Source organism: Amborella trichopoda, chromosome 11 (genome assembly GCF_054954075.1).
Source record: "Amborella trichopoda isolate Santa Cruz 75 chromosome 11, AtrichopodaSantaCruz75HAP2 v2.0, whole genome shotgun sequence".
NCBI classification, from domain to species: Eukaryota; Viridiplantae; Streptophyta; class Magnoliopsida; order Amborellales; family Amborellaceae; genus Amborella; species Amborella trichopoda.
The window spans coordinates 4307497-4329297 of NC_142346.1; the positions used below are offsets into that span (position 1 = coordinate 4307497).

Consider the following 21801-nt stretch of genomic DNA (forward strand, 5'->3'; position numbering starts at 1 on the left):
TTTTGGATTTTTATTTCTTTTAGGAAACTTATTGATATTAATCTCAATCCCACATAATATGAAATTTCATAATGTGGGTGATTTTGGGTATCTTCACATCCAACAATATTCACCTTGATATTAAAATCATTTGCTCACCATGTCAACATTCATTGAATACTTTTATAAATTCTTTATCTTTTGCCAAATAAATTTCTTCACCATTCTTGCTGAAAAATAGTATTTGTCATCAAATGTCTCCACTTCGAATCTTGCATTTGAAACCTTTACCACCATACTGATAACCCTAGGCTTTGATACTATTTATTGTGCGCGGAAGCTCTAAACCCGACGGGTTGATTTTTTTTAAAATACAGTATGAGAAAATAAAACGGGCAGCAAGCCAGAAAAATAAAGAGAAATAAATAAATAACTGAAAAAGAGAACACCAAAATATACGGGCACGGCAAACTGAAATCACTATACCAATAAAAATTGCATCATAGATTTTGGGACATAGAGTTACCCCTCTAAACCTCAACAAAATCCAATCGAGCAAACTCTTTTAGACCTGCTTCCAATCGGCACCACTGCTAATCTCTGATCTCTATTCTATAATTGGACCACTATTTAGGAAGAGAACCTTTAGAACAACCGAAACTTTCTCTAACTAAAAAGAAAACTACCCAAAATCTCTATGAGAACCGTTTTTCTATAAGAAACCAATTGTACTCTGCAGAAGGCATCATCACAATATTTCTCTCAATAGGATGCTCTCTTCTCTCTAAGGGGAGGAAGCTCTCTTCTCTCAAAGGGGAGGAAGCTCTCTTCTCTCAAAGGGGAGGCCTTGTCTCTCATGCACAGGAGGCTCCCTTCCTCTCTCTAAAGGAACTCCTGTATGGTGACCCAATGACGTGCCTTCCTCTCTATTTAAAGGAATCCACAATTCCCATATGGTGACTCAAATAGGGCACACATATTTTTTTATCTATATATATATATATATATAAAAGGTTAGGAATCCACTTTCCTGTATGGTGACATATTATTTCCACGTTCATCAATCCAGACCAAATAGGAAATTTCCTATAGATTCAAATATATTTAAAAAATCAAGAGATATATATCCGACAGTAATAATATTTATGGATTTTTTTTTTCTTTAAACAACTTATCAATATCAATCTCAATCCCACATAATATGGGATTTTCTTATGTAGGTGCTTTTGGATATCATCATACCCAACCATGTTTACTATTAAATCTTTTTATATATAATCAATTGTAAGTAAAGGTGGTCATCATCAAGTATTGCGAAGATTTGGAAATGGCCAGTTCCTCGAAAAGTACGCGCCTTCTTTTGGATAGTAAATCGTGGTAAAACATAAACCTTAGAGAGACTAAGGAGGAGGGGTGTTTTGATAATCCCCGTTTGTTTCATTTTGTAAGGCAGATGAAAGAGCTAGAGATCATCTCTTTCTAGATGTCCATATACCTGCAAGGTGTGGATATGGGTTCTTAGAAGAATGAAGATTACATGATTTTGTCACTACATGTCTTAGATATTAGGAATCGCATGGATCTTCCAATGTTGCCAAAAGTTGGAAAGACAATATAGAAGGCCTTCGGAGTAGCAGTTGTATGGGGAATATGGAAAGAGAGGAATAATAGGTTTTTTTGGAAGGTGCCTATTGCCTATGAACATTTAAATTATATGGTAATGGAATTAGTTGTTAACCGGATGCTAATGGGAAAGGAATTATTGGGAATATCAAAAGGAGGCTTCTTGTGCAGTTTTGGGGTGGTGTGAAAGTGGTGCTAAAGTGATTTAAAATACCACAAGTCGGCACATAATTGTTCGGTCTGATCTAGAAATCAGTCACCACATTCCATTTTTACATGTAAAATGGCCGAGTTTAGAAGGAAACCGATGATTCTGCACAGTAAAATGGAGATTCTTTATAGTAAAATGGCGATTCTAACGGCCAATTCATCAATCTGGACCGATTTTTGGCGACCTCATTGTTTTTTTATTGGTTCACTGCTTTTCTATATAGTAAATTGGTGATGCGGACTGTCACTTCACTGATTTGAACTGGCTTTTTGGTTACCTGATCTGGGTCACCCATCTATTTTTTAAATCACCAGCCTTACTTAAAGAAGGGTAGTAGAGCTGTAAAAGGCTCCACTCCACTGCAATGGGCGATTAAACTAAATTTTGATGAAAGTTTAAAACGAACTTTAAAATTTAAAATTGAATTTCTAATTCACCACATAAGTAATTTCATAAAAACACTTGTCTTTCAATTCATAAGGGTCTAGGACTGACCATCTGGAAATTAGATGGACTCTATTAAATCTTTGGGCATGATATATCAAGACACATATGCATGAATTTTTGTTTTCTCTTGTTTTGAGGTTGATCAAGGAGGTCAAGTCGCAAAATCTAAATACTCTAGAAGCGCGGTTTTACTAAAGGGAGCAAATATAGGATATGGTCCTAGGGGACCACATATTTTTTTGGCTTGTATGGAGAGGATAAGGGGAGGGAGAGCACATGTGCTACATGGCTGGCATTAATTGTTGGGCTTTTTAATGAAATTATTTTCAAGCCAAAAGATATTATTCTCCCTCGTGAGTGGATTATGCATTTACTCCCTTAAGTAAAATCTCACCTAAAATTAATTTTATGAATCCAAATTTTAGGGATGTAATCTCTTCAACTTATAGATGAATCTTGATAAAAAAAAAATTTATAATGGTGCCCCTCTATGTATTTGAAAAAAATAGTGTCTCAAGATTTAATGGAGACTATCCAAATTTTAGATGGTCTAAGGGTTAGAAAACTCAAATTTTTATTTTTTTAAGAGAATAATTATCCAGTAATTCTTAAGTAGTTCCTAAAATTTAAGATTGAAAAAATCCACTCAAATAAATCTTTTTAAAATTATGCTTCCGAAATAGCATAGTACACGTGTCCTACTTTGAAATAGAAATTTGATTTGAGCCGGATTCAGTTATTGGTCAAGAGAATTTTAATAACCACAAACATGAAAAGAAATGGCAAAGTGGAGGTCGTATCCGGAGTGATGGGTTCCATCACTTTGGCTTTGTGTCATCATGCCAACCACGTTTTATGCTGTTTTTTTTTTTTTTTTTTGGTTCTTTTAATCGTTTTGTATTGGCCTTTCCCTTTCAATCTTAATAAATAACCCTACCATATTTTATCCACAATAAAGTTTGCAGTTTCGAAATTCAAATGGATAAGGAAAAAAACGTTGTCTACTTTATCATTTCATGTGATCTCTCTCTCTTCTTTATGACTTCAAACCAATTGTGCACAAGTGTCTTTGAAAAATGAACATTTTGCTTGATATCACTGCTTGGTAATTGGAATTTGTAATTTCCCAAAAAGAATGACTGAATTTATTGTGATTATGCTAATCGTCTATGAATCTTAAATGGTCTATTTATAGATAATGCCTTAATAGTTATTGCTAAATTTATCTAGTTGGTCTATTTATAGATAATGCCTTAATAGTTATTGCTAAATTTATCTAGTTTAAATCAAATTTGGTTTAAATTTTAGGTATCAAGATTGCGTTGCACTATTCATTTTGACTGAATAGATCATAGAGTGGACCTTTGACTGATCTGGTCTAAAATAAAAATATGTTTTAGCTAAAACCAGTATTTGATTACTCGGACGAGCAAACTCAGATTCACCTAAGTAACTCAGACTCACCACCCTAGCAAGCCTTAGTATCCTTGAGTTGGATGGTCAACTTGGGGATCTTAAAAAAATTCAAAAATATGATAAAACAAATCAAAAAAATAAGAAATGTATCTGTGATATGTTTCTTAATGTTTTCAATCATTTTGACAAAAATTAGAAAGTGTTTTGAGCATGAATACTTATTTTTATATTTTCCCTTCTTTTTGGATTATTCTAACATGCCCCCCTCATAAATTGAGTTTTTCAAAATCCATTATTTTTTAATTACTTTTTTTAAAAATTGAATTTAATTACTCGTTAAAGTAATACTTATTTTTTAACGAGTAATTGAACTTGAAGGGAGAGTTTTTTTTACGAGCAATAAAAAAATTGAGTAATTAATTGAGTTTACTTATTTTTTGGTCTTTTGGCTAAAAATTAAGTTTAATTACTCGTTAAAATCTATTTTTTAATTACTTTTTTACCATACCAAAGGATTGAACTTGAAGGGAGAGTTTTCATTTTCCAAAAAATAATAGTTGTCATCGTTTTAGTTTGGCACCAAGTCCTAGATTCTATTCTTACCGCTGACTTTTAAAAAAAAAAGAAAAACAAAAACAAAAGAGTTAATTTTCAGTTAAATTAAAGAAAAACGAATCGAATGGTAGAATTTCACATTAAAAAAGAAAAAAAAGTAAGTCGTTTGATGCACATCACCCAACTAATGTTTAGATGCACAGCATTCAATACCTTTGACGGTGTCTCATGTTTCACCTCCACCAGATGCTAAAATGAATGACGCACTTCCACCTCCACCTCCACCTCCACCTCCACCGGATGCTGAAATGAATGACACACTTCCACCTCCACCTCCACCTCCACTATTTGCAATCTCTCATTTCTCACGCCAACGATATTTTAGCTAAGAAACGCATGACGGATAAATGCACCCACGTCGGGCGCAGATCTGTACTATTTTTTACCTTAAAAATTTTGGTATATAACCTCCTTGGTCCAATAGTAACTAAACCCAACCCGGTTATGGTACGGTATTCATATATATATATATATGAAAATGGTAAAGTGCACAACCTAATATAGAGAAGCTAAATGTATCAATTTGAGCCGATATGACGATCACAGATGTCCGGTAATGTTTGAATTTTAATATTTTTTTCTACAAATCCAAATAACTTGAATGATTTCATGTAACGGTTGTATAGTAGTATAATACAACCATATTAAAAAAACATGTTAGAGACATTTATTTCACATGAATTTTTAAATGTACACTCTTTTCATTCTGAAGAACAATCACTAAAAATAAAATTTTGAAAAAATGCTCTAGAAAGTTTTCATTCTAGCCCAATTAATATAAGCCATACATTTTATTGAGATGGTTAGATATAGGCCTCATAATGATTTTTTTTATCCCAAAATTTTTATATAGCTTTATCATCATTAGATTAATAACGTTACAATAGAAAAAAGTGATTTTGAATTTGTTAAGGCCTAGATCTTGAAATTCACCAAATGGATGGTCAAGATTCATTGTTGAATGGGTACTAATTTTGACCATATATAGGGTGCAAATTGAAATTTTTTTTTCGTAGGATTGATTATGAGGATGAAGAGAATGTGTGTGCAAAATTTGGGGTCATAGAAATGCCAAAAATATAGTTTTCTCGATGTGTGGTTGCATTAAACTACTATACAACCGTTGCATTAGATCATTAGATTTTATATATATATAGGGGGATGATTTCATACAACCATTGTATGGTAGTATAATGCAATCATCTACAAAAACCATCTTAGAGATATTTGTTTGACACAAAGTGATTTTGAATTTGTTAAGACCTAGATCTTGAAATTCACCAAATGGATGGTCGAGATTCCTTGTTGGGTGGGTACTAATTTTGACCATATCTATGGTGAAAATTTGAATTTTTTTTCATAAGATTGATTATGAGGATGAAGAGAATGTGTGTGCAACTTTTGAGTTATACAAATGCCAAAAATATGGTTTTCTAGAGGTGTGGTTTCATTATACTACTATACAACCGTTGCATTAGATCATTCCCCATATATATATATATATATATATATATATATATATATATATATATATATATATATATATATATATATATATGAAAAGGCTTTTGTGAGCTAATGGTCTCACAAGAAAAAATGAGCCCAATGTCCTAGATTGAATTTGGGTTAATCTAACGATCACGGATGCTTGATAGTATTTTAATTTTAAATTTTTTTCTACAAATCCAAGTCACTTAAAATTTTAAAGGTGTGTTGATAAAAAATAGGTGAATATTCAAAAAATATTTTAAAAAATATTTTACATGAAAAAAAATGACAAAAATACCCCTATAAATTTTCCGGGGTATTTTGGTTATTTTTAATTTACAGATTATTTTTTTTATATTTTTATTAGGTGTGGCTTGATGAGAAGAATATTCACCTAAATTTTCAAGTAATTTGGATTTGCACAAAAAAAATTTTAAATTCAAACTCTCTCGACCATCAGATCGACCCAGATTCAATTTGGACCATTGAGCTTATACTATTCTGTGAGCTAGTGGGCTGACCCTAGCATCTTCCATATATATATATATATATAGGAAAAAGTTTATATAAGGTTGCAACCTTTAAATGTAAATTACATATGCACCTCAAAAATCCATCGAAAAAGGCTATTTTAAAAAACCTTCTAATTGATCATCTCGATATCGAGATATATGAATTTGAAAAAAAAAAAGATTTTTCTTCTCAGAAATAGTGCATCTTGCAACTATCTAGGCCGTCCATTTTCAATATTTTCATATGTTTATAGATCTACTTGATTTTAACCATTTTTGGATTTCAAAATTTTATAGTAAGATATGAAAATAGATTTTGAGATAATCCAAATAATTTTGTACACCAAAATTACATGTTATGATAAAATTTGGAGGTGCACTGTAATTGGATTGTTTAAAGTTGCAACCTTATAGAAACCACACCCATATATATATATATATATATATATATATATATATATATATATATATAGAGCTGAGGCTCTAAACAATCAAAATTGAGCCTACCTCAAAAATTTCATTGGAAGAGGTTGTTTTGATGCCCAAATATCTTCAAATTGATCATCTCGACATCAAGATGCATGGACATGAGAAAAAAATGGATTTCAAGATTTGGAAATAGTGTATTTTGTAAAACATTTTTGGACCGTCAATTTTCAAGATTTTCAAGTTTTCATAGATCTGTTGATCTACAATATTTTTTAAGCTTTAAACTTTATAAATAATATAAAAATATATTTTAAGGCTATTATAAATATTTTCAATATTAAAATCACATTTTTCGATATTATTTGAAGGTAGGCTCTGATTTGATTGTTTAGAGCCTACGCTTTATACAAATTGCACTATATATATATATAGACTGTTTCTCTAATGTACTCAACATTTTTTTATACTCATTTCCCTATGTTTTGTAATATAAAATTTTTGAACAACAACATTTTTCGTCATTAAGAGAGATGAAATATATATTTTTATAAGAAACTAAGGGTACTTTATTAGTATTTAATAAGTAATGATTGTTTCATGCAGGTGATGTTTTACCTCATGTGGATGATGTAATTATTGACTATAATTAATAAATAATTATCTTTCTATCAAAAATTTTTAATTTATTCATGATTAATTGTTTGAAATACCCCTAAGCAAAAAGTTACTACATGGTGAGTAAGGGTATCAAGTGTTAAAAAATATTGAGTAATTTAAGTAAATACTCATATGTATGATTATGGTAACACAACCCATAACTACAAAATACGTGGTGAGTAAGGGTATCAAGTGTTAAAAAATATTGAGTAATTTAAGTAAATACTCATATGTATGATTATGGTAACACAACCCATAACTACAAAATACGTTATAAGCATTTCAGTTCATGAGATTGAAGGATGAGCTGTCAAATTTTTAGACCGTTAAATCTAAATATATAAATTGGGAGCTGGTTTGGGGCATCAATGGTTACGGGGGTGGATGTTTCAATATAATGTCGTACCTTCCATTCGTACGGTTAAAATATCCAAAAAAAAAATAAAATATGAAAGCTCAATATTTTCTCATCATCATCATTATTATCGGAGCGTTATCCCAATTATTTGAAGTTAGTTATTTGAATCGTATTATGACATTCAACTCTAGCAATAGTCATACCTTTAATATTTTTAAAATAATAGTATGATTATTTCAAAGTAGATTTTGGATGGACAAAATAGTCCTATATAGATCTTTTGGGGTAGTATGCAACTTAGCAAACCCGATAGGCTAATTTGACAGGCCAAACCAGCAATTTTGATTGGTCTGGTTGAAAGTAAAAACCTGACCAGTATGTTTTGACCAACTCGACTAATGAAATAAAATTGAATTTTTTTGTTTTACTTCATATTTTTAATTTATTACCTATTTTTGTACTTTTTACCATCTGATTCAACCACTTAACGGGTGACCGCATTGATTTTGAACATAATGGCCCCTTACTTGTTCAATGTCATGTCCGATCCGATCCGATCCGATCCACTAATAAGGTACACGCTCGTTTAAGTCCATGGCCCAACAAACAATGAAGGCATATCAAACGATCCACTATCAAGGTACACGCTAGTTTAAGTCCATGGTCCATCAACGCGTTTAAGTCCATGGTCCATCAAACAATGAACGCAAATCAAACGAGAGAAGAATTCGTTTTAATGATGGTCCAATCAGGCCCTTGGTATTGACACGTGTCATTAAAATTACCATTATTTTTCTTATTATGGGTTTTTAAAAAACCCAAATCAGATTAATTTGGATTTTTGAAAAACTGAAAACTAAAAATATTTTTTCTATATTTTCTCAACTTTTATAAAGTAATAGTTATCCTAAAATCAAAAGGGAACAATTAGTTTGAGCAATTAAATTTAAGAGAAATTTCAGGGATTATGAGACTAGAAGATTAAGTCATAGTTATCCTAAAATCAAAAGGGAACAATTAGTTTGAGCACTTAAATTTAGGAAAAATTTCAGGGATTATGAGACTAGAAGATTAAGAAAAATATTATAGCGTATTCTCTCTCTACCTCTCTCAATCATGATTATCCCACAAAATTAGGAAGAACAGCTAGTTTGTGCCGCTTAATTTATGAGAAATATCAGGGCTTACGAGATTAGGAAAAATCTTGTGACATTTTCTCTCTCTTAAGGCGTTTTTCTCTCTCTACCTCTCTGAAGTCATAATTATTTGATAAAATTAGGGGAACAACTAGTTTGCTCCCTACATCAAAAGAATTGCCCCCTACATCAAAAGAAAATGAAAAGCTGATGACCCAACCCATGATGCTCTACCTTCAAGAAGAGATCTCTCATCAATTCAAGCTCTACTGGCTATGGGAATATCTAGACCAGGCCAAATTTCTCTTTAAATACACTTGGTGAAGCTTACCAAAAAAAAAGACACAGTGAAGGGAGAGAGTTTAAAAAAAATCATTTTTACCTGTATAATGTAGAGAGGAAGGTATAGAGAGAATATACAAAGGATTCACAATAGAGAAAAAATTACGGTCGTTGAACAACTAACAATTTTAAATTTTTAGTTATTCAAAAATTGAAATTGATTTCATTTCGGTTTTTAAAAAATAAAAAATAATAAAAAATATTCGGTATTTTGGTAATAAGAAAAATAATTTTCCCTACTTTTATAATTTTAAATATTACTTTAATGCTTTTTAGCCCGGCCAGACTTGTCCAGTTGCGGCCGGTTACCAAATGGGTTCCCTATTCCGGGGTTATGTTCCGAGTTGTGTTTCCTGCACTGTACTAGGGAGAGTGTACGTGGCGCGTGCTTAGTTATTGGCCGCGCCCTTGCCGACAGTCCACCAGTCACAGCTGCCGGTCTTGTGTGGTCCACCCAACTCTTCCTTTTATCGTATTATTATCACTTAAAAGAAGCTAAAACTATTACATGTTCCTGCGGGAGCATTTGACATATGTAGTCCTTGTGGTAAAACGGCCAAGTGCAAAGAAGAACAGAAGATCCTACCGACAGATCTAATATTAAAATATAGGAAAAATATGTATATAATGAGATCATTTATATTTGGTACAAGATGGTCACAATTAATCTTGACCATTAAATATGAGATTGGGTGGCTGTCCATTGACCAAGCTCAAAATTTAAATTTTTTTTTTCGAATTTTGTGATATACCCAAGCTATCTGATTTCACATCAAATAGTTATAAATAATTGTGATATCTTTGTATAAAAAATAAATAGTCTCATTATATATGATCCTTAGAATATAGGCCATCCAATTTTTTGAGAGTTATGAGTGTTTTAGAACTCAATATCCCAATTTATTTTTCTTAAGGTCTTACATATGATAAAGTTATCTGTCATACAAAGTGGTCACAATTGATCTTGACCATTGGATGTGATATTGAGTGACTGCAGTTATTTTATTGACTAAGCTAAAAGTTGAAAAGAAATATTATCAAACTTTGTGATACATCCAATAAATGGTCTCATTGCATATAATCCTTTTCCATATTGCTTTTGAAAATGATCTTTCCCGAAGTAGTAAGTGTCCAGTGTGCTTCAGCGCTAGTACACCGTGCATTCATCCCGTTTACCTTTCTATTTCATCAAGGAACTCCAACCGGAAAAATCACCGATCTCCAAAATCAAATGATCAGGAACGGCGGGAACAGCATGTAGCATTTTATTACCATGCTACATGTATTACACTATAAAGCGCATTCTGATACCATCTCCATCATAATAATTGCTTTCGATCCGTGAACTCCGCTAATTTCAACCGACCATCACACCGTCGAATCCAAAATCCCCAAAACGCCCCTCCCTACATCTACAAATACCGATCCGCCATTCCTTTTCTCCCACCATTTCTAACAGAGGTTTTTTCATAGAGTTTTTTCAGTCCGATTTTTCTGAAAAATTTTCAGCTTTATTTTCAGTGGAAGGGAAGATGTCTGAGGAGAAGCACCACCACCACCACCTCTTCCACCACAAAAAGGAGGAGGAGCAACCAGCTGAGGTGACTGCTTACTCGGAAACCGCCACTTATGGCGGAGATGGTTACACTGACACAACTACATATGGGGCCGTAGTGGTGGATGAACCACTTGAGGACTACAAGAAGGAGGAGAAGCACCACAAGCACATGGAGCACCTTGGCGTGCTCGGAGCCACTGCTGCTGGTGCTTACGCCCTGGTACAATAGAGAATTGAGATGCATATTATGAACTGGCTGTTCATTTCAATTTTTGTTTTGGTTGAGTACATATTTGAGAAATTAAGACTTTAGTATACTTCCCCTCTCTCTCTCTTCTTTGAAGAACGTGCAAATTTACACAGAGAAGATGTTATTCGGGTCGAAGTTGGTTCTCGATTGAAGTCCTCTCTTTCTAACTCGTTTTTGTGGATTTATTGGACAGCATGAGAAGCACAAGGCCGATAAGGACCCGGAGCACAAACACAAGCACAAGGTCGAGGAGGAGGTGGCGGCGGCCATTGCTGTGGGTGCAGGAGGCTATGCATTCCATGAGCATCATGAGAAGAAGGAGGCCAAGAAGGAAGATGAGGAGGCTCATGGAAAGAAGCACCACCACCTCTTCTAGATGACTTCCCTACTCTTCTTCTACTGCTTTTTCTTGAGATGTGAAGTGTTTCCTACTACTGCTTGGTTCACTATGTGCTCTCTTTCCTTTTAAGTTTATGTGAGTTCATGTTTATGCGTGTTATGGTGGTTTTTATATGAAAAAGATGTCTATGTTATGTTTGTGTTACCATGAGTGATTAATCCTGGTTTTCTTGGAAAGCAATATAAGCATAATTCATGGAAAGTTTTTAAATGAAAACATATGTCATATTATGTGTCGGTTACCATGACGGATCAGTCCTTGTTTTCTTGGAAGGCAACATAATCATGGAAAATCATTGATATAGGAAAATTGTGGGTCTTTATGGCCTACTTTTCCAAACTAAGTTTGGTCAATAGATTAAGTGCAGCCCTTCAATTTCACATCCATTGGTCAAGATTAATTGTGACCACCTAGATAAATAGTCCCATTATATACTTTTTTTTAAAAACAAAATGTTTCTTGGCTAAGCAGTAACTCAAAATCGGGAAAAGGTTAGTGCGCATCATTGGAAGCATGAGCCCACACCTGTTTCTCATGAATTTTGGATAACAAACACACCCTGAGTCATTCCAAACATTTCCGCTTCCTGTCCATGATTTTGCAGCTCCAAAAATAATGTGAATATGATGATCTCCAAAAATAATGCAAATATGATGATCTATAAAACTAAAATGAACGATAAAAGGAAAAAAAACTATTTGACTTTAAAAACTTGGCAGTCGAGATTATCGACTATCTGATTTTGGAAGGGTGATTACAGCTGAATAAGCAGATCAGCATCAAAACATTATCCTCCATAACAGTACAAATTTTAGGTAATTGAGTTGATGGAATATCCTAATTTATATACATAATTCAAAGAGAGGCTCAGATGATTTTTTACTTAGTTTATTTTTAATTTCTATTTTCAGTCCCACCAGAAAAAAACTGTGATGATAAATCCTTGTTTCTTTCTAAGTTATAGGTGTAGTGGCCTCTTATCTTGCTGTCGGCCATTTCATCATTGTACACCCTTTTTCTTTGATGATATTAATTCCAGTATTCAACGGTGGAGGTTATGATGCATTAAAAATATTAAACAAAATGAAGACCTTATGGTTTTGACACAGATTGAAATGGCATCTGGGTGGGAACAGATGAAAACGATTTTCAGTATATTTGTAACATTGCTCTAAATGGGCAATAGCATTTTAAGTTCTTCGAAATATTTTTGTAGGATTTGATCGATTAAGACCGAAGTTTATGTGGTATAAGAAGGTAAGAAAAAATAAAAATAAAAGTAAAAGTAAAAGGAAAAGTAAAAGACAAGTGTGGTTTCTATAAAGTTGCAACTTTAAGCAATCCTGCACACCTGCAAATTTTATCATACAAAATTATTAGGATTATCTCAAAATTTATTTTCATATCTTACAATAAAATTTTTAAATTTAAAAAATAGTTAAAATCAAGTAGATCTATAAACCTATGAAAACCTTGAAAATGTACGGTCTTAGATAATGTGTTGTAAGATGCACTATTTGAAAATGGACGGTCTAGATAATGTATTGTAAGATGCACTATTTGAAAATAGACGGTCTAGATAATATGTTGCAAGATGTACTATTTTTGAAACACGAATTCTTTTTTTTCTTTCAAATTCATATATTTCGATATCGAGATGATTAATTAAAGGGTTTTTCAACATTAAAATAACTTTTTTCGATAGATTTTTTAGGTGCATCTGTAATTCTATATTTAAAGGTTGCAACCTTATATAAACTTTTTTCTTAATTAATTTAGTGGTACTGTAATGATATATATAAAATGATATAACAACAATTTGCTAAGGATTAAATGAAAGATACGTGTAATCACCAGCATTTATAACAGACCAAGTCAAAGATATCTTTATTAGTTAAGAATCTATTTCAACTTCAAATACACTTTCTCTCACAAAAAGTAAAGGTCATTGGATTAGATGGGAAATAATGGGGCGCGGTCCCAAAAATCCAAAAAAAAGAGGTAAAATAAAATAAGCTTTTTAAATTATCACGAAAGGAGTCAAAAGATTCCTTATGAATTAGGTAGTTGAAGATATTGCTTTTAAATCTCCATATGAATTAGGTACTTCCTAAAAACATATTATAAGCTTTTTAAATTATGAAAAGCTAAAATAATTAGGGATATTTTGATTGTTTTACCCAAAATCTCTAGCTAAATGACTAAAGTGCCTCTTTGGGAGATAAAATTATCAAAGTACCCTTAATTGTCATGACTTCTCAACACCAAACAAAGAAAATTTGAAAATTTTTCGACATTTTTGAAGTACTTGTTTGATATAAACATTTAAAAAGCACACCACCAAGAGTAATTTGTAATTATTAGACCCATTTAATAATATTGTAAGGACAACTCCTTATATATATATATATATATATATATATATATATATATATATATATATATATATATATATATATATATATATATATATATATATATTCAAAAATAAAAAGAAAAATTATCACTAAAATGGTCAAAGAATTTAAAATATTTTAACTTGGTTAAATCAGCCAATTTAGCATTAGAGTAATTGCTTTACAAGATATTTTTACTCCAGAACCTCATCAATTTTTCTTTTTTTAATAGCACTCAAATTGCAACAAGCACGAGTTTTTTTAAAGGATATGGATTCTTTAAGGTTGCAACCTTAAAATAATGCAATTAAGACGCACTTTCAAATCTGACCGTAACATATAATTTTGATGTAAAATATTCTTAAGATTATCTCAAAATCTATTTTCATATCTAATTATAAATGTTTAAATTCTAAAAATAGTTAATATCAAGTATATCTATAAACATATGAAAATTTAAAAAATGGATAGTCTAGATAATGTGTTGTAAGATGCACTATTTTTGGGACTCAAAATCCTTTTTTTTTTCATAATAATTCATCTCGATGTCGAGATGCTCAATTAGAGGGGTTTTTAACATTAAAAGAATATTTTCTGATGGATTTTTGAGGTGCATCCGTAGTTCTACATTTTAAAGTTGCAACCTTATATAAAACTTTTTCCTCTTGTTAATTTAGCTCTACCTAAGCGGCTCACACGAAATGATATAAATGCCAACATAAACATGAGCAATGAAGGGTATTTTGGCTTAGGTCAAAGCAACAAGAGCCCAAGGATGAATGGAGCTTTTGGTTTTTAGTTCTTTCTCCGAGTTTCTAATCGTGAACATGGAGGATCAAATTAAGTGGTTTGTGCGTAAGGACACAGATATTCCTATTTGTTCAGTGTTAGGGACCCGAAACAAGGATATCCAATGAAAAAGTGAGTTGTGGGCTCCTAATCTTGAATATGGATGCACACTATTATTATTTTGCTCAAATTAAGTGGCCAGTACAATACTTGTTAAAAAGAGGGAGTGAGTTCAAGTGGAAGGCTCAAAAAGTGCAATGAAGTAGGTTTAAAAGGACATAGTTAAAAGTATTGAAAAGAAATGTTGGGACTTATGGCCCCATTGATAATATGGCATTTAATAGAGCAGAATGACAGACCAGGATTCATGTAATCAATTTCAATTAATTGAATAAAACTATAATGATGATGAAATGGTCTGAACAAAATAACTATTTAACCCCAGAACTTAGGAACAACTGGGGTACTAATGCTATTCGACTTGGGAGTGGGCTCAGTGATTGAAATGCCCTTGCCCATCAAGACAATTTAGTTATCCTAAATAAAAATTTTGTGGAGGCACATAAGTGAAAAGAATCTCCACAACATATTGTATCTACCTAGTGATTTTTCAAAGTTGTTTGCCCGATTTAATGATATTTTCTCAAAATAAATAACAATCATAATGATACTCTCCCAAAATAAATAATAGTATTTTAAAGGCACTTTCCCAAAATAAGCAAAAACTTGAGCAGAGGCATCGAAGGTGAGACTCTTTTTCTTTATTGATATTATATATTTTTCCTTCTCGTTGTGTGTGGTAGAGGGTGGGGAGCACATGGGGATTAATGGCAAATGGGAGTAGATAGGGTGGAAATGAATAACTAAAGTAATTAATTCTTCACCAGATATGATGCAAGCACATTACTCTCTGTCTCAAAAAGAGAGTCCATCCCTTATAGTACTGTCCCAATGCTTTGTAGAAGAGCAATGGGCAAAAATTGTAAATGGAAGTTGAGAAATTCAACGGCAACTATGAACCCCAATTATCCTATTAATGTGGGGACATTAAATCCCTTTTTTTTTTTTGAAAAATCACTGATTTGATAGTGTGAAAATATTTCTTTAAGTGATTAAGTATGAGAGTTTTTTCACACTAATAGATCTCAATGCACTTTGTTAAATCAATTGGAAGTCACTTAGTACGACAATAATCTCGCATCTAATCATATGAAGGAGTTTTTTCCGTAAAAGATAATCCCTCATCTAATCATATGAAGGAGAAGTGTTCAAAAAGTATTTCCACACGTACCAAATGTACCCTAAAAAAACATTGTGTGCGGCTCTTCCCCGAAATAGTTTTTCAGTTCCTAAAAAGAGAACAAGAACTAAAATTTATGCCTAAACAGTAATTAAGCCAGCTGGGGTTCAAAACCCTGGAAGTTGGGTTTCGTCCTCAACGCTATTACTGTTGCCACAATAGCTCGAGCAGATGGAAACTAAGACGAGCTTTTCACTTTATCAACTAGAATTTGTTGTTGATATTTTAAAGGGGAATTTATTAAAATGTATGAGATGAATTACTTAATGGGAAAAGTTAATATAAGGTTGCAACCTTAAACATGTAGAACTACGGATGTATCTAAAAAATCCATCGAAAAAGGTTGTTTTAATATTGAAAAACCCTCTAATTGATAATCTCGACATCGAGATGTATGCTTATGAAAAAAAAAAAAGATTTTGAGTTTCAGAAATAGTGCATCTTACAACATATAATCTAGACTGTCCATTTTAAAGATATTTATATATTTATAGATCTAATTGATTTTAATCATTTTTGGAGTTAAAAATTTTATAATTAGATATGAAAATAGATTTTGAGATAATCTTAAAAATATTTTAATCAAAATTATATGTTGTGATAAAATTTGAAGGTAAAATGAATTGTTTAAGGTTGCAACCTTACCAAAACCACACCCTTATTTAATATTTTAGTTATTTTATGTAATCTCAAATAATCAAATCCAAATACACGTTAATATTTTAGTTATTTTTATATAATCTCAAATAATCAAATCCAAATACACGTCATCATGAGTTGAAATCGCCATCTTACTGGCTACCGCAGCCAATGAGGAGCCTTGTTCAGTTGAAACCAATCTAAGGAGCGTTGGAACTGACTGGAGCGGATATTAAAAAAATAAAGAAAAGATAGACAATAATATTTTAAAAACATAAAATATTGCTTAAAAATAATATTTTTTTAACCAGTCTGACATGCCAATGAGGGAGTTTTGCATATCTTTTGAAGGGTCAATTGTAATTAAGATAATGCGATGTTAATATTATCGGGTAAGTGTCATTATGTTTTAAAAACTCTACTTAAAAAAGAAAAGAGAAGAAAAGAAGGTTTGTTGTAGTTAGGTTTTTGGAGATCTTAACTGCAACTAGATCTCAGGATACTGTAAAATGAACTGTGATTGGCAAACTTTTCACTTGCAATAAATTAATTGCAGCAATTTGTTTACTGCAATAAATTGAACTTTTGTTGTAATGTAACCTCTATAGTTTGTTTACTACAATTTAATAATTTTAAATATAACTAATTTTGAACAACAATTTAATTAAGGGAAATTACGTAAATATCCATGTTAGCTTTTGTTATTATTAAAACATCGAATACTTTTCGGATATGTTCATGTTTTAGACTTCATAACAATGTTTTTTAAAAAAGATGAAACTACTCATTTTCGGTATTTCAAAAATCAAAATTAGCTTGATTTCGGTTTTTGAAAAACTGAAAATTTTAAAGTTTCTTTCAAGTTCCAAAACTTTTCTCTCTACCACTGTCAATTGGGTGAAATTCTCCATTGAACTAAACCCAAAGTCCATAATCTTTAACGGAGAATCCTCACTCTTGTTAAAGAAAAGGCAATTCTGGGGTTTCATGTCCTGATGGGATTGCTTGGTGAAGGTCCCCAACCCACACGGGATTCTCTCTCTCCTCCTCTTCTCTCTCAACACTCAGTAGGAGGCCAGCTTGAGTGTCACACAGCGTTGTTCAGCTTCAGAGACTCTCACTGAATATTTGGAAGACGACCAATTCTTCGACAAAAGGAACCCACACAATCTAGAAAGGGAATGTACATCCATCTATTCTCTAGAGAGAGAAAATGGAGTTAATGTGTTCTTTTTATTTCTGCCCTAGAGACAGTATATGCATATATGTTTGAGAGAGCGAGAGATGATGTCTATTAGGAATTTGATTTTTTATTGTTTCGGTTTGGGTGAATATATGTGAAGCCGAAGGGTTGGGGCTTCCAATGCTGCAACCTTTATCTCTCTGGTTTTCATGGCGCCGTGGAGTTCAGAAGGGGGGCGAATTTTGCAGTGGCAGGAGCCACGGCCCTCAATTCGTCATTGTTGCTTTGCCAAATCGCGTGGACTGGTTTCTCGGTAGAAGAGAGAAAATACCCAGCGGATCCACAAGTAAAAAAACAATTGATTTTTCAAAAGCTTAAAATTTAAAATTTTTTATTTTTCTAATACCGAAATTGGTTTGATATAGGTTTGAACATAGGTAATTTCATCTTTTTTTTCAAAATACCGAAAATGAATCAAGCATGATGTTGTCTACCATGACAACTCCTCGAAGCATTGCTAGTAGAACAAGGTTAATATTTCGAAAACAATACTAGGTTGATCATCATCAAAACCCTTTCCCAACTATTTGGGATCGGCTAGATAATAAAAGAATCAATATTTTGTAAATACAAAGGGTGTTGTATATCTGATTGAACTAGTGAGTGATTCACTTACAGTATGCTTTGATTTAAAGCCCGTAAATGTTCCGCTGTTTTCACAGAAGTGAAGTGAAGTGAATTTCATGACTTCCTTTTTCTTCAAAAAAAAAAAAAAACATCAAAAAAGAAATAAATGTATGGGATTGCACCAAAAAAATAACTTAAATAATTTGAAAAATAAGCATATTCGTTTTGCAGCAGATCTGTTACAGAATTAATTTAGATGGGCTCTGGATCATTTCAAAAATGTGGTTTGAGGAACTATATGTGGACCAATCAGACTTCTCGCGGTGAAACACTGATCTTGGATAAGGAGCGAAGCCTCGACCGACTTCTGCTAAGAGGGTTGAAGACTTCGTACCGACACCGCGTTGGAACGAGCTTCTTAGCTATTGTAGTTTGGAATCAAATAAATTACGGCCAATGAACTTCAAAACCAAAGTTTCATAAGAGGACTGGAGCAAGGATATCATGAGACAAAAGATCTTGCTTTCAAAAAGATTCGAAACTATTATATGTCCAAAGTCCAATATTGAAATCATTTTATAAGTTTTTCCAGATTTTTCCATATCAACAAATGATTTGATATACCTTGACTTTTTCGGAACAAGTCCGAGTTAAGTATCAATGATTCGAAGCACTTCAACCAATGCCATGGCATCGTACAAGGCTGGAAAACGGAACATTAAAACCATAGATAGACATCGAAATTTTGTATTTTCTGCGGTACCATGCATTTTTTCAACCGGCTTCTGGTATTTTTCGGTAGTTTTTGAGAGAGAGAAAAATGAGAGGAAGAAACTTGAGAAAATGGAGTTCAAACTTAATGGCCAAATTAGGCAAATTTCAGCCTTGAAAATTCCAAGAATTACACAAAGGTAAAAAAATACTTAAAGACTGTTGGGTTATTGGACACAAACTTCAAGGATTCGAACATTTGACCTTGTGAGATTTTTTTTATTTTTTATTTTTTATTTTTATTTTTTTTTTCAAATTTGATGAATAAACTGAAAAAATATTGGTCTTGAAATTTCCAATATTTAGATAAGATAGAAAATAAGAGGCTAATTTAGCTCAATTGGGTTTTTTGCACAAATTTCAAGGATTTGAACCTTTGACCTTCTTTACCCAAACTGATATGTCTACCAGTAAGCCGAAGTATAAGGGACAATTTGCCCTGCTAAGTCCTAGGCTTGCGTAAGGGACAGGTTCAAGAAAAAGGACCTGGTCTAAATTTGTTAGCCATTGACGATTTGCGATGCTACATTCCAGCCTCAATTTCTACCGAGGTTAGGGGCCCTTGCCCCCCAATTGATTACCCCAAGAAAAAAAAAAAGAACAAGAAAAAGAGACAATTTGAATGAGATCAAGATGATAATCACTATGTGAGTTGCTTGCCGTGTTGTCTATATCTCACCTTGAAACCAAAATAAAAATATTTTCTTGTATTTTTCTTTTAAAAAGGGATAAAATAAAATCTAAGAAAAACTAAAGCAAATCGAAAGCTTAAAAGAGATGTAAATCAGTAAAACAAAGAAAATATAAAATGAGACATACCAATCGAGGCCCACAATCCTAGTACCTGGAGTTGGGGCATGGATCGGATTGATAGAATCATGTATTACTCTTCTTCTACAAGAAAAGAAACTAGGATTGAACATGAAACATTAAATGTTGAGGCTTGGAAAGTTAAGGACAACTTAGAGGATCAAAATATAGGAATGTTCTAGGGTTTTGGGCACGCTAGATCTAGATCTAGGATCAATTCCGAGTTGAGTTTTGGAGTCCTAACCATGCACCTAGGCCGGGTTTTTTAAAAGGGAATGAAACTCATCAAGAGATTAGGGAATTTTGTGCCATCCCGTCCGTGCCTTTGTCGCGAAGAAATTAAGCGAGTTATGGGAGAAATTTGAAATCATAATTTACAATAATTTCTTTATGCTATTTTAATAGTCACTTAAAAAGCGAATAACGTCATTATTCGAGGATCTAAATCATTGAAGGAAAAATTGGGCGGTCTAATCGATCACCGCCCGGTTAAATCGGAACCGGACACTGGCCAATTCCAATTTTGACTGGTTTTAGTGATCGTTCGAGTATTTTTTTAAAAAACTTAAAAATAATTATATAAAATCTAAAAAATAAGGATTTTGTTTGTAATGTTTTTTTAAAATGTTTTTCATCATTATGGAAAATATTAGAAATTGTTTTGGCCATTAAAATTTATTTTTACATTTTTCCATTTTTAAAAAAATTTTAGAAACACCCCTGGGCACGAATCTATTCTTTAAAATCCATTTTTTTTCATCAATTTTCAACTTCATTTGGATGTGCTTTGTTGAATCATTCTTTAAATATACTTTTTATATTTTATTAGATGTTTTTATATTTTTTTACACCTTTTTTACCGCCGATTTGTTCAGTTAGAATGGTTGAACTGGCCGGTTAATTGGTTAGGCCAGTTGAACCTCTTCCGGGCTCATGTCCAGTTAAGTGCTCTGATTCGATTTTTTCTAACCAGGTCTAAGTCCAGAGTAAATTCTTAAAAATGACTCAATTAGAAAGTACTGAAAATGGATATTGATTTGAAATTTGAATATCATAAGCGGTAGAGATCGCAACTAGACATTGAACATGAAATGAGAAATAAGAGACTGAAGGAATGAAATAGCGCCACGTTATTATTTAGAAACAATATTGAAGTATAACATCTCATGTATTTATAGCTATCCCATAGAATTGTGGTGGATTAATTGATTCCTACCGTATAGCTGTCCCATAGAATTGTGGTGGATTAATTTATTCCTACCGATGAAAATGACGGCAAAGTATTTGCAAATGGCATAACTATGCACTATATAAAGCTATCAATTTCGCAACAAAAATATCATCACGTCAAAGCTTTTTTAGTACTTATTGAGGTTGGTTATATAAATCTTGATCTACCATTTTGTTTTATTAAAAGCCATATGTTAAGTGAGGCCATAAATCCTTTTATATTTTCTCATTACGTCCGACCTTGTCTATTTGGTTCCATCCCTCGCCTTTTTTGAGCCTTCTACTTGAACCAACTCACATCTCCTAACAAGTATTATACTGGGTCTATGCCAAATATGGTCAGCACCTAAGTCTACTCTCTTTCATCTTATTGCTTATTGGTACCACACATAAATTTCCCCTAATATATTCTTTTTGAATTCTATTTCTTCTTGTCTTACCTCTCATCCATCTCAACATTCTCATTATTTGCTACACTAATTCTATGAGTATTTGTTGTTTGAGTTCCCAACATTTTGCCTCAAAGACCAAAGCCGGTCTATAGAATGAAAAACGTTTGTATAAGGTTGACACCTTAAAGTATAGAATTAAAATGCATCTTAAAAATCTCTTGAAAATGGCTGTTCTGATGTTGG

At 32.4% G+C, this 21801-nt stretch overlaps 1 protein-coding gene across 1 annotated transcript; it reads left to right on the forward strand.

Moving 5' to 3' along the window:
* Window positions 1–10661: 10661 nt before the first annotated feature.
* Window positions 10662–11565, forward strand: LOC18441242 (abscisic stress-ripening protein 2). Its single transcript, XM_006851361.4, has 2 exons — window positions 10662–10991; window positions 11215–11565. The coding sequence occupies exons 1-2, from the start codon at window positions 10746–10748 to the stop codon at window positions 11395–11397; spliced, it is 429 nt and encodes a 142-aa protein (XP_006851424.1). The 5' UTR covers window positions 10662–10745; the 3' UTR covers window positions 11398–11565.
* Window positions 11566–21801: the final 10236 nt, after the last annotated feature.

Coding starts and splice junctions, on each gene's coding strand:
- LOC18441242 (XM_006851361.4), top strand. CDS start 10,746: ATGTCTGAGGAGAAGCACCACCACCACCACCTCTTCCACCACAAAAAG. Junction 10,992..11,214: donor CTGCTGGTGCTTACGCCCTG/GTACAATAGAGA, acceptor TTTATTGGACAG/CATGAGAAGCACAAGGCCGA.